This window comes from Cyclopterus lumpus, chromosome 12, assembly GCF_009769545.1.
Source record: "Cyclopterus lumpus isolate fCycLum1 chromosome 12, fCycLum1.pri, whole genome shotgun sequence".
Classification (NCBI taxonomy): domain Eukaryota; kingdom Metazoa; phylum Chordata; class Actinopteri; order Perciformes; family Cyclopteridae; genus Cyclopterus; species Cyclopterus lumpus.
The window spans coordinates 20290024-20305443 of NC_046977.1; the positions used below are offsets into that span (position 1 = coordinate 20290024).

Genomic DNA, 15420 nt, shown 5'->3' on the forward strand with positions numbered 1-15420 from the left:
ACTATCGCAGCAAATCTTTCCATCTTTGCCTTCGACCCAGGAAAAGAGACACCGCTGATGTGACCCCCGGCGGGTGTTTCAAAACCTGCACTCCTGCTTGTCTGGTAAATATATCCACCTCTCTGAGCAGACGAGCTCCCCCCCCCTCCCCCCTCCACCCGAGGGCGAGCCAGGCACCGTGAAACTCTCTTTTATGGCTTTCTCCACTGTGGATGTGTAACCTTTGGTTCGTTTCTGTATGGCTGCAGCTCATTGTGGCTTTTTCTCTTCATTAAATGTCTTTTCTGGAGCTCAGTTTGGATTCAGTCTGACAGCAGCGTGCTGAGAAGTCATACAAACACATTTGGTTCTGCTTCGGGCAGAGATCTCTACACCACATTTACAGACATTCAGAGTCACACAAGGTCAGTACGACTGAGAGTGAAACCGTCCCACTGGCACTGAGCGATACGGAGGCGTTCTTGATGCTCCACTCACCAGACAGTTTGGATGGACAAAAAACAGTCCTATATGCATAAACTGGTTTTGGCAGTCGCCATCTTGGATTTCAGAAGTACAGTGAAGTGACCATATTTGGACTAATGTAGGGACACACTATATGGCTCTGGTTACAACCTGTCAATCAGAAGGTAGCCCTGCCCTAAAGCATCCCCTGCTTTATGGTCTATTTGACTCTAAATGACCATCATGTACTAAATGAACATCATGCTGTATTGAAGAAGACTTGAAACTAGAGATTGAGACCATAAACTAATGTTTACAATTAATACATGAAGCATAGACTTCTATACAACCAGAGGAGTCGCCCCCTGGTGGTCAGGAGAGAGAATGCAGCTTTAACACATGAAGCATTGACTTCTATACAACCAGAAGAGTCGCCCCCTGGTGGTCAGTAGAGAGAATGCAGCTTTAACACATGAAGCATAGACTTCTATACAACCAGAGGAGTCGCCCCTGGTGATCAGGAGAGAGAATGCAGCTTTAACACATGAAGCATAGACTTCTATACAACCAAAGGAGTCGCCCCCTGGTGGTCAGTAGAGAGAATGCAGCTGTAACACATGAAGCATAGACTTCTATACAACCAGAGGAGTCGCCCCCTGGTGGTCAGTAGAGAGAATGCAGCTTTAACACATGAAGCATAGACTTCTATACAACCAGAGGAGTCGCCCCCTGGTGGTCAGTAGAGAGAATGCAGCTTTAACACATGAAGCATAGACTTCTATACAACCAGAGGAGTCGTAATCCTCCCATCAAGCCGAAAGGTCACTTCACCCCACGTCCTACTGTCCCAAGCTGCCTGTTGAAAAGCCACACACGAGGCCATCCTCAAAGGGAAAGTAAGTTGATGCGTAGCTAGCCGTGCTAGCAAAGGTTCTCTTCTGGACCAACTGTGTAAGTATTATCAGCCGAGTCAGCAAGCTAAAAGTAGACTTCCTCACTCACTGAACACAGTTTCAAGTTTCCTATAAATGAACTGAAGTCAAGAAAACAAGAGCCGTGAAGTACACAGGATGTGTAGTTCATGAACTTCAATGTTTCTTATCACCAGAAAAAAGTCATAGCATTTACATGAAGACCAGTAATCCCTGTAAAACACATCCATGTGGGTATACAGTGTACGATAATGCCAGTGTACAGCTAAGTGACAGCGGATGAGGACTATCTCTCTGCTGTCATAGAAGTACTTTGAACTTGTCGTCACTGATCTCAGCTGGAATCCTAAGGTGGATGTTCTTCTGCAATTTCTTACAAGCTGTTTGCATAAAAGCAGTTTATGATTCAACTGTTTAAAATACACCTTTACTCTCAGCAGGAGGCTGTTTGTGGGTAAAACAGTGACGTCTATTAACTCCGTCCTTGTTCTTCAGTGAAGACGCTCCTTGAAGGACAGATTTTCTAATGGACTAAAGTTTAGAAACACAACTTTATGCAATTACATTTTTTAACCAAGTGGAAGTCGGTTGGTCCTTTTACTCTGATCTCAGAAACTGTTTTAGTGACCTCTTTCCAACATCATGCTAGCTGTTTTCTGTTTGTGACGGGACCTTATATGGTGTTGTCGTCACTCAGCAGCAGTGAGGGGACGTATCCGTCTCACCAGTCTCACCAGCATCATGTTCACTCAACCCAGATGGGGTAGTGGTTGCCATGAGCAATTTATTTTATTTAATTAACAAGAGTGTCCTTGTTTCATTACATTACATTACATGTCATTTAGCTGACGCTTTTATCCAAAGTGACTTACAATAAGTGCATTAAACCATGAGTCCAAACTCAGAACAACAAGAATCAAGCAAGTACAATTTCTTCAATAACGTTAAACTACAGAGTACTATCCGTAAGAGCCATTTAAGTGCTACTAAAGTGCTAAACAACAAAGTGCTAAACAACAAAGTGCTATCAGTAAGAGCCATTTAAGTGCTACTAGAGTGCTACTACGGCGCTACCTTCCCTATTCAAGGTATAGTCGAAAAAGATTGGCAGAAGCCGAGCGAAGTGAACGAGCTGGGGTGTACGCAAGTACCAATGTTTTGAAGTGGATGCGGGCGGCCACCGGTAACCAGTGAAGGTCGTGGAGGAGCGGAGTAGTGTGGGTAAATTTAGGAGGTTGAAGACCAGTCGAGCAGCTGCATTCTGGATGAGCTGTAGAGGTCGAATGGCATTAGCAGGTAGACCTGAAGGAGGGAGTTACAGTAGTCTAGATGTGAGATGACCAGAGCCTGGACCAGAACCTGGACCAGAGCCTGTGCCGCCTTCTGAGTGAGAAGAGGTCGTATTCTCCTGATGTTGTACAGCATGTACCTACAGGAGCGTGTTGTTGGGGTAATGTTGGCAGTCAGGGAGAGTTGACTGACAGGTGTCACACCGAGGTTCCTGGCAGTCGGAGTTGGAGCCAACACTGAGTTGTTGAAGGTAATAGTTAGGTCGTGGGTGGGAGAGCCTTTTCCTGGAAGGAGGAGAAGTTCAGTCTTGTCCGGGTTAATTTTCAGGTGGTGAGCGGACATCCACTGAGAGATGTCGGTCAGACAGGCAGAGATTCGTGCTGCTACCTGTGTTTCAGATTGGGGAAACGAGAGGATCAGTTGGGTGTCGTCAGCATAGCTGTGGTAGGTGAAGCCATGCGAGCAAATGACAGAGCCAAGAGAGTTGGTGTACAGAGAGAAGAGAAGAGGACCGAGGACTGAGCCCTGAGGGACCCCAGTAGTCAAGAGGACAAGGCTCAGACACAGATCCTCTCCAGGTTACCCGGTAAGAGCGGTTGGTGAGGTAGGATGAGAAGAGTGAGAGCGCGGTGCCTGAGATACCAGGTCCTGGAGGGAGGACATGAGGATCTGGTGGTTCACTGTGTCAAAGGCAGCGGAAAGGTCTAGAAGGATAAGGACAGAGGAGAGAGAGGATGCTCTAGTGGTGTGAAGGATAAGGACAGAGGAGAGAGGCTGCTCTAGTGTGAAGGATAAGGACAGAGGAGAGAGAGGCTGCTCTAGCAGTGTGAAGCTGCTCAGAGACAGCAAGGAGGGCAGTCTCTGTTGAGTGGCCTGCCTTGAATCCAGACTGGTGGGGGTCTGTACAGCTGGGTACATCTCATCTGCACCTTTGGAGCATTTTGCCGTTATTCTGGCTCTGGCACAGGAAGATGACGTCCAAATTCTTAATCCCGCCACCTAAACTCTGATTGGTCGATTGTTTCTCCAACCCACGGAACCAGCCATCAATAAAGACCACATCAAACCGGTGGCTGCGTCAGACTCTTGTCAGACATGTTGACTGACGGGCTTGTAAAAATCTATTGTTACCAGTTTTTTTAATCTCCTGTGATTTAAAAGGCTCCAGTGTTCATACACTCACACCGACTCTGTAAATGGGACACAAACAAAGTTCAGTATATTTTGTATAGCCCAGAATCACAAATTACAAATGTGCCTCTCACATCGGATCGGGAAAAATTCCCCAAAAAACAGAAAAATAAATAAATTGATTGGACTGAACCACGCAGGCTGTGCTGAATGTCTTTCTTCTACATTCAAAGCTTCTTTTGAGGTTTTTGAGAATGAGGCTTTGAATATCAGTCAATACAGTTCTATTGAGTGTGTGTTTGGTAGCAAGTGAGAGAGCAGACCAAGTGTGAAACTGCGAGCACTCCCAGGACGGGGAAATTGTTCCTAAGTTCCTAAAACTATCTGGTCGAAAAGCCAAAATCATCCAGAGATTTAAAATGCAATTCGGGACAGTTTTGCAATTATTAGTCAACGATTGGATCATGTTGACCATGTGAAAGCCAATTTAAACAGGACAGAATCTTCTCTTTTCGTTGAGAAGTCCCTTCCTTCTGTCTGCATGTCGTCTTGCTGGATGGATGGGTCAATGGTGTGTCTTATTGTGACACCTGAGACCACCATTCATTTCTATTTCCTCACTCCAGCCAACATTGGATTCTTTTACCCATGACTGCTGGAAAACAGGAGCTCAGGCTGTGCCAATCGATGAAGCCCAAACTACTGCTACTACTTAGTCTATTCTGTTATTATGCTGCTAGTGGAGCAGCATCGGAGTTCGATGCACTAAAGTTTATTCTTTAAGCAAGGGAGATTCCCCTGCTGTGAACACTGTCTTGTTCCTCCGTCTGGGGCCATGCACCTTTATTTTTAAACTCCTGCTTTGTTGCCCTGTAAATAATGGTGTTTTATTTGTATGGTTCCACTTTCCTATCGATGTCCCAGACTCTCCCCATTCAGCCAAGTGCAGGCATGTTTTACCTGTCACCATTATTTCCAGTTTTCTTTTAAACTTTAGATGTTTCCAAGTTGTACATTGAATCAAACAGGTTATATGTTAAATCACTTCAATTGTAATACATTAACACTGGTTCTGATATAGACGTGTGCTTATTTCATAGTGCTGTGACAAATCAAACTAACATGATCACCAACTGATTTTAACCATAACAAGTAGTTTATGTTCCTCAACTTCACCAAACCTCAACCAAAAAGGTGGCAGATCAGAAATCACTTTTTGGGTATGGACGTTGTGTAAAATGTATATTCTGTGCGCGGTTTATTGATAATGGATTTGAAGTTGTCGTTTTCTTGACGTGAAGACTGTTTTCGTGTTTTCTGGAGTGATCGAGACTGTTGCAGGTGTTCTGTTTCGCAGGGAGAGAGACTGAATGTTTATTGATCAGGAAGTGAAGGAGCTCAGAGGATTGTGGGTAGCAGAAGTCCGAGGATGTGTTCAGGAGGCTGTTCAGAGAATCGGAGACACAAGGTTCCTCTTTCCGTCTCGCTTTCTAAAGAAGCATCCTTACATTTCAATTCCTGAATGCTACAGTGGAGATGAGGCAGTTGAATGTATTCATTGATTTATCTTCTAGTTCATTCGTTTGTTTGTTCTGTTGTGTGGATGTTTGTTCTCCTCTGTGCCGGGTCAATTTGTTCCCTTGTTGGTTTCCTCCTTGTTACTTGTTATTTAGTGAGAGTAGAAGGATCGTAGAAGGGCATTTCCTTGTAATCAGAATGGATGGGTTACTTTAAAGCAGATGTGTATCTCAGTCGTCGGCATCAACCTGTGGAGAAGTTTGGTATAAACATTTTTTAGTTCAAAAACATTTATGAATAAAGCACAACTGCAGATTATATGGAGCTGCAGGTCATCTTTTTCCTGAAGTTGTTTTAATGTGTGTGGCTGTATTTTTCTTTTACATAACTGTAAATGGTAGTTGTTAATTAACTGTAATTGACAGACCATCTCATTCTATTGTATCGTCATGTAATATCTAAATAGAGTTGTGTTCTTATTGTACATGACAAGACATGCTTTTTTTGTGCACTACAATGAGCTGGATGAACATTGAAATATGAAATGACTCAATGATGAAATAGACCAATGGATGCTAACTGAACAATGTCGATTTGAAACCGATGGCTGGATAGCTGGCCCAGGCCTCAGGTCTATTCACCGGTCAATGGTCCACTTAGTTGCATGTGAACTTGTCATTTAGCTAAATCAATATGTGTAATCAGATCAAACTGTTCCATCCAACTCGTTCTCTCGACTCGTCAACGAGACGCACCACATAGGCGTTTCTTCAAACGGCCACTTGAGGCTGTCTCCAAAAGAAAGCCAATCTCCAAAGACACCCCGTGGTGAACTGCCCAACGTCACAGCAGAAATAAACAAAGCCTGGTACACAAAAACTATGTTGGTCTCTGTAGCTCATAGCCCCGTTCATGAGAACTGTTACACTCAGTTCTATCTCGGCTGCCTGAAGTTATTCTCTATACTCTACTTGCAAATCAATTACATTCAAAAGTTTGATTGTTTTTTTTTTTCAGAAGTTCTCTTCCATGAAACCAAATATTCCATTAAACCAGAACCGGTTACCAAAACAACATAAAAAAAACAATGCAAGATGTCAAATGAGCAGCAGATGATGTTCTGGTCTAAACATTCTGTGCAATGTCACTAACCACAACTCTTTCTTTTCTTACCCAGGTGCGAGCCTCCCGAAGCCCCAGGTGAAGACGGCCTCTCTGGGCCAGGCCGGTAAGGCCCGCTCCCCTCTGCTGCCCGTCTCGGTCCCCACGGCGCCGGACTTAACGGAGGAGGGAGGGACCAAACCTGCAGAGGATTCGGCCGCCAACGTGAGTCTGTCTGGAGAGAATGTTGCCAAAAGTGGACTGTTGATTTAGTTGTAATGCACCACAGGTTCATCGCTGGGCCCCAAGAGTGTCCATGCCAAACGTGCTCAATGTTGGATTCTGTCTGAGTTTGTAGAGTGTATCGGGTCCGTGTTACACCCCCCCCCCCTAGCACAGAGACACAGGAGACTCAAACTAGTTTAAGGATCTTTTATTCGCTGGGAGACAGTCGTGCTCTCGGCCTTGCCCCTGAGCGCCCTTCTGTGACCGTCTTTCTGCTCCCGTCACGGCAACGTCCATCTCCTCTCCTTCCGTCCTACTGCCATTTGATATAGAGCAAATCATTAGACCCAGCTGAGGCCAATTAAGCCTCCACCTGGTACCGTTCCCTGAGCGCACTCCCCCAATTCCCCTCAGCAGCTGAGCCTAATCACGCCCTGCCACCACATAGAGGTTAAAGCCTTTTGATGGGATTACCTGAATAGTGGAGGCTAAAACTCTCTCTAATCTAAAATGATGCTCTAAATGGGACAATGTACAGCTGACTCACGTCCGTGTCAGTCAGTGTTCTACTGAACAAACAATGACCGCATCAAAAATGTGTCTTGAATCCAGATTGTATGTGAGAGACAGAGACACATAGAGAGGGCAAGACAAGGCCGGAAGTGTACTATTGCACTAAAGGTTTTATTTGGAAGTCTAATTTGTCATTTTCTGCCCCTCCCACCTGAACCTTCAGTATTTTTAGTTAGCTAACGTAACGTTGCGAGTGGATTAGAAACGTGAGTGCATTTAAACTTGTGACATGTGATCCCGAGGGATGGGTATGGTTAGGATGTTATTGATGCCAGTATTGTTATGGTTCAGTTCCTTATCAACACTGTTATCGGTTCTGATTATTTTGTAAGAAAAAGACAAATAAATAAGAAAAGCAATAAACATTGCTTTATTATTATTGAAGGTAAACAGAGAGTATTTTTTGAGCGGCAATAAAAACAAGTTCCAACATAATTAAAAGAAGCTTAACAATAATCAAAGTGATTATCTTTTATTGATTATCTTGCTCTTCTTATCAAACACTGTATGACATCACTATCGTTACCTGCTGTATGACATCACTAACGTTACAGGCTGTATGACATCACTAACGTTACCTGCTGTATGACATCACTAACGTTACCTACTGTATGACATTGCTAACGTTACCTACTGTATGACATCACTAACGTTACCTACTGTATGACATTGCTAACGTTACCTACTGTATGACATCACTAACGTTACCTACTGTATGACATCACTAACGTTACAGGCTGTATGACATCACTAACGTTACCTACTGTATGACATCACTAACGTTACCTGTGGTATGACATCACTAATGTTACCTACGGTATGACATCACTAACGTTACCTGCTGTACGACATCACTAACGTTACCTGCTGTATGACATCACTAACGTTACCTGCTGTATGACATCACTAACGTTACTTACTGTACGACTTCATTAACGTTACCTACTGTATGACATCACTAACGTTACCTACTGTATGACATCGCTAACGTTACCTACTGTATGACATCGCTAACGTTACCTACTGTATGACATCGCTAACGTTACCTGCTGTATGACATCACTAACGTTACCTGCTGTACGACTTCACTAACGTTACCTACTGTACGACATCACTAACGTTACCTACTGTATGACATCACTAACGTTACCTACTGTATGTCTTCACTAACGTTACCTACTGTATGACATCACTAACGTTACCTACTGTATGACATCACTATCGTTACCTACTGTATGACATCACTAACGTTACCTGCTGTTTGACATCACTATCGTTACCTACTGTATGACATCACTAACGTTACAGGCTGTATGACATCACTAACGTTACCTACTGTATGACATCACTAACGTTACCTGTGGTATGACATCACTAATGTTACCTACGGTATGACATCACTAACGTTACCTACTGTACGACATCACTAACGTTACCTGCTGTATGACATCACTAACGTTACCTGCTGTATGACATCACTAACGTTACCTACTGTACGACTTCATTAACGTTACCTACTGTATGACATCACTAACGTTACCTACTGTATGACATCACTAACGTTACCTACTGTATGACATCGCTAACGTTACCTACTGTATGTCATCACTAACATTACCTGCTGTATGACATCACTAACGTTACCTGCTGTACGACTTCACTAACGTTACCTACTGTACGACATCACTAACGTTACCTACTGTATGACATCACTAACGTTACCTGCTGTATGACATCACTAACGTTACCTACTGTATGACATCACTAACGTTACCTGTGGTATGACATCGCTAACGTTACCTGCTGTATGACATCACTAACATTACCTGCTGTATGACATCACTAACGTTACCTGCTGTATGACATCACTAACGTTACCTACTGTACGACATCAATAACGTTACATGTGGTATGACATCACTAACGTTACCTGTGGTATGACATCGCTAACGTTACCTGCTGTATGACATCACTAACGTTACCTGTGGTATGACATCGCTAACGTTACATGTGGTATGACATCGCTAACGTTACCTACTGTATGACATCACTAACGTTACATGTGGTATGACATCGCTAACGTTACCTACTGTATGACATCACTAACGTTACCTACTGTATGACATCACTAACGTTACCTGTGGTATGACATCGCTAACGTTACCTACTGTATGACATCTCTAACGTTACCTGTGGTATGACATCACTAACGTTACCTACTGTATGACATTGCTAACGTTACCTACTGTATGACATCACTAACGTTACCTACTGTATGACATCGCTAACGTTACCTACTGTATGACATCACTAACGTTACCTGTGGTATGACATCGCTAACGTTACCTACTGTATGACATCACTAACGTTACAGGCTGTATGACATCACTAACGTTACCTACTGTATGACATCACTAACGTTACCTGTGGTATGACATCAGTAATGTTACCTACGGTATGACATCACTAACGTTACCTGCTGTACGACATCACTAACGTTACCTACTGTATGACATCACTAACGTTACCTACTGTATGACATCGCTAACGTTACCTACTGTTTGACATCGCTAACGTTACCTACTGTATGACATCGCTAACATTACCTGCTGTATGACATCACTAACGTTACCTGCTGTACGACTTCACTAACGTTACCTACTGTACGACATCACTAATGTTACCTACTGTATGACATCACTAACGTTACCTACTGTATGTCTTCACTAACGTTACCTACTGTATGACATCACTAACGTTACCTACTGTATGACATCACTATCGTTACCTACTGTATGACATCACTAACGTTACCTGCTGTTTGACATCACTATCGTTACCTACTGTATGACATCACTAACGTTACAGGCTGTATGACATCACTAACGTTACCTACTGTATGACATCACTAACGTTACCTGTGGTATGACATCACTAATGTTACCTACGGTATGACATCACTAACGTTACCTACTGTACGACATCACTAACGTTACCTGCTGTATGACATCACTAACGTTACCTGCTGTATCACATCACTAACGTTACCTACTGTACGACTTCATTAACGTTACCTACTGTATGACATCACTAATGTTACCTACGGTATGACATCACTAACGTTACCTACTGTACGACATCACTAACGTTACCTGCTGTATGACATCACTATTGTTACCTGCTGTATGACATCACTAACGTTACCTACTGTACGACTTCATTAACGTTACCTACTGTACGACTTCATTAACGTTACCTACTCTATGACATCACTAACGTTACCTACTGTATGACATCACTAACGTTACCTACTGTATGACATCGCTAACGTTACCTACTGTATGACATCACTAACGTTACCTGCTGTATGACATCACTAACGTTACCTACTGTATGACATCACTAACGTTACCTGTGGTATGACATCGGTAACGTTACCTGCTGTATGACATCACTAACATTACCTACTGTATGACATCGCTAACGTTACCTGTGGTATGACATCGCTAACGTTACCTACTGTATGACATCACTAACGTTACAGGCTGTATGACATCACTAACGTTACCTACTGTATGACATCACTAACGTTACCTGTGGTATGACATCAGTAATGTTACCTACTGTATGACATCGCTAACGTTACCTACTGTATGACATCACTAACGTTACCTGCTGTATGACATCACTAACGTTACCTACTGTATGACATCACTAACGTTACCTGTGGTATGACATCGGTAACGTTACCTGCTGTATGACATCACTAACATTACCTACTGTATGACATCGCTAACGTTACCTGTGGTATGACATCGCTAACGTTACCTACTGTATGACATCACTAACGTTACAGGCTGTATGACATCACTAACGTTACCTACTGTATGACATCACTAACGTTACCTGTGGTATGACATCAGTAATGTTACCTACGGTATGACATCACTAACGTTACCTGCTGTACGACATCACTAACGTTACCTGCTGTATGACATCACTAACGTTACCTGCTGTATGACATCACTAACGTTACCTACTGTACGACTTCATTAACGTTACCTACTGTATGACATCACTAACGTTACCTACTGTATGACATCACTAACGTTACCTACTGTATGACATCGCTAACGTTACCTACTGTTTGACAACGCTAACGTTACCTACTGTATGACATCGCTAACATTACCTGCTGTATGACATCACTAACGTTACCTGCTGTACGACTTCACTAACGTTACCTACTGTACGACATCACTAATGTTACCTACTGTATGACATCACTAACGTTACCTACTGTATGTCTTCACTAACGTTACCTACTGTATGACATCACTAACGTTACCTACTGTATGACATCACTATCGTTACCTACTGTATGACATCACTAACGTTACCTGCTGTTTGACATCACTATCGTTACCTACTGTATGACATCACTAACGTTACAGGCTGTATGACATCACTAACGTTACCTACTGTATGACATCACTAACGTTACCTGTGGTATGACATCACTAATGTTACCTACGGTATGACATCACTAACGTTACCTACTGTACGACATCACTAACGTTACCTGCTGTATGACATCACTAACGTTACCTGCTGTATCACATCACTAACGTTACCTACTGTACGACTTCATTAACGTTACCTACTGTATGACATCACTAATGTTACCTACGGTATGACATCACTAACGTTACCTACTGTACGACATCACTAACGTTACCTGCTGTATGACATCACTATTGTTACCTGCTGTATGACATCACTAACGTTACCTACTGTACGACTTCATTAACGTTACCTACTGTACGACTTCATTAACGTTACCTACTCTATGACATCACTAACGTTACCTACTGTATGACATCACTAACGTTACCTACTGTATGACATCGCTAACGTTACCTACTGTATGACATCACTAACGTTACCTGCTGTATGACATCACTAACGTTACCTACTGTATGACATCACTAACGTTACCTGTGGTATGACATCGGTAACGTTACCTGCTGTATGACATCACTAACATTACCTGCTGTATGACATCACTAACGTTACCTGCTGTATGACATCACTAACGTTACCTGTGGTATGACATCGGTAACGTTACCTGCTGTATGACATCACTAACATTACCTGCTGTATGACATCACTAACGTTACCTGCTGTACGACTTCACTAACATTACCTGCTGTATGACATCACTAACATTACCTGCTGTATGACATCACTAACGTTACCTGCTGTATGACATCACTAACGTTACCTACTGTACGACATCACTAACGTTACATGTGGTATGACATCACTAACGTTACATGTGGTATGACATCGCTAACGTTACCTACTGTATGACATCACTAACGTTACATGTGGTATGACATCGCTAACGTTACCTACTGTATGACATCACTAACATTACCTACTGTATGACATCACTAACGTTACCTGTGGTATGACATCGCTAACGTTACCTACAGTATGACATCTCTAACGTTACCTGTGGTATGACATCACTAACGTTACCTACTGTATGACATTGCTAACGTTACCTACTGTATGACATCACTAACGTTACCTACTGTATGACATCGCTAACGTTACCTACTGTATGATATCACTAACGTTACCTACTGTATGACATCACTAACGTTACAGGCTGTATGACATCACTAACGTTACCTACTGTATGACATCACTAACGTTACCTGTGGTATGACATCACTAATGTTACCTACGGTATGACATCACTAACGTTACCTGCTGTACGACATCACTAACGTTACCTGCTGTATGACATCACTAACGTTACCTGCTGTATGACATCACTAACGTTACCTACTGTACGACTTCATTAACGTTACCTACTGTATGACATCACTAACGTTACCTACTGTATGACATCGCTAACGTTACCTACTGTATGACATCGCTAACATTACCTGCTGTATGACATCACTAACGTTACCTGCTGTACGACTTCACTAACGTTACCTACTGTACGACATCACTAACGTTACCTACTGTATGACATCACTAACGTTACCTACTGTATGTCTTCACTAACGTTACCTACTGTATGACATCACTAACGTTACCTACTGTATGACATCACTATCGTTACCTACTGTATGACATCACTAACGTTACCTGCTGTTTGACATCACTATCGTTACCTACTGTATGACATCACTAACGTTACAGGCTGTATGACATCACTAACGTTACCTACTGTATGACATCACTAACGTTACCTGTGGTATGACATCACTAATGTTACCTACGGTATGACATCACTAACGTTACCTACTGTACGACATCACTAACGTTACCTGCTGTATGACATCACTAACGTTACCTGCTGTATGACATCACTAACGTTACCTACTGTATGACATCACTAACGTTACCTACTGTATGACATCGCTAACATTACCTACTGTATGTCATCACTAACATTACCTGCTGTATGACATCACTAACGTTACCTGCTGTACGACTTCACTAACGTTACCTACTGTACGACATCACTAACGTTACCTACTGTATGACATCACTAACGTTACCTGCTGTATGACATCACTAACGTTACCTACTGTATGACATCACTAACGTTACCTGTGGTATGACATCGCTAACGTTACCTGCTGTATGACATCACTAACATTACCTGCTGTATGACATCACTAACGTTACCTGCTGTATGACATCACTAACGTTACCTACTGTACGACATCACTAACGTTACCTACTGTACGACATCACTAACGTTACATGTGGTATGACATCACTAACGTTACCTGTGGTATGACATCGCAAACGTTACCTGCTGTATGCCATCACTAACGTTACCTGTGGTATGACATCGCTAACGTTACATGTGGTATGACATCGCTAACGTTACCTACTGTATGACATCACTAACGTTACATGTGGTATGACATCGCTAACGTTACCTACTGTATGACATCACTAACGTTACCTGTGGTATGACATCGCTAATGTTACCTACTGTATGACATCTCTAAAGTTACCTGTGGTATGACATCACTAACGTTACCTACTGTATGACATTGCTAACGTTACCTACTGTATGACATCACTAACGTTACCTACTGTATGACATCGCTAACGTTACCTACTGTATGACATCACTAACGTTACCTGTGGTATGACATCGCTAACGTTACCTACTGTATGACATCACTAACGTTACAGGCTGTATGACATCACTAACGTTACCTACTGTATGACATCACTAACGTTACCTGTGGTATGACATCAGTAATGTTACCTACGGTATGACATCACTAATGTTACCTGCTGTACGACATCACTAATGTTACCTGCTGTATGACATCACTAACGTTACCTGCTGTATGACATCACTAACGTTACCTACTGTACGACTTCATTAACGTTACCTACTGTATGACATCACTAACGTTACCTACTGTATGACATCACTAACGTTACCTACTGTATGACATCGCTAACGTTACCTACTGTATGACATCGCTAACATTACCTGCTGTATGACATCACTAACGTTACCTGCTGTACGACTTCACTAACGTTACCTACTGTACGACATCACTAATGTTACCTACTGTATGACATCACTAACGTTACCTACTGTATGTCTTCACTAACGTTACCTACTGTATGACATCACTAACGTTACCTACTGTATGACATCACTATCGTTACCTACTGTATGACATCACTAACGTTACCTGCTGTTTGACATCACTATCGTTACCTACTGTATGACATCACTAACGTTACAGGCTGTATGACATCACTAACGTTACCTACTGTATGACATCACTAACGTTACCTGTGGTATGACATCACTAATGTTACCTACGGTATGACATCACTAACGTTACCTACTGTACGACATCACTAACATTACCTGCTGTATGACATCACTAACGTTACCTGCTGTATGACATCACTAACGTTACCTACTGTACGACTTCATTAACGTTACCTACTGTATGACATCACTAATGTTACCTACGGTATGACATCACTAACGTTACCTACTGTACGACATCACTAACGTTACCTGCTGTATGACATCACTAACGTTACCTGCTGTATGACATCACTAACGTTACCTACTGTACGACTTCATTAACGTTACCTACTGTACGACTTCATTAACGTTACCTACTCTATG

General features: G+C 42.5%; 1 protein-coding gene across 1 annotated transcript in view; it reads left to right on the forward strand.

Moving 5' to 3' along the window:
* dcc (DCC netrin 1 receptor) overlaps positions 1-15420 on the forward strand; it is a 316481-nt gene that overhangs the window by 291570 nt on the left and 9491 nt on the right. The window contains exon 28 of the mRNA XM_034546888.1: positions 6493-6641. Coding sequence (XP_034402779.1) covers positions 6493-6641 — 149 coding nt within the window. The remainder of the gene's footprint in view (positions 1-6492; positions 6642-15420) is intronic.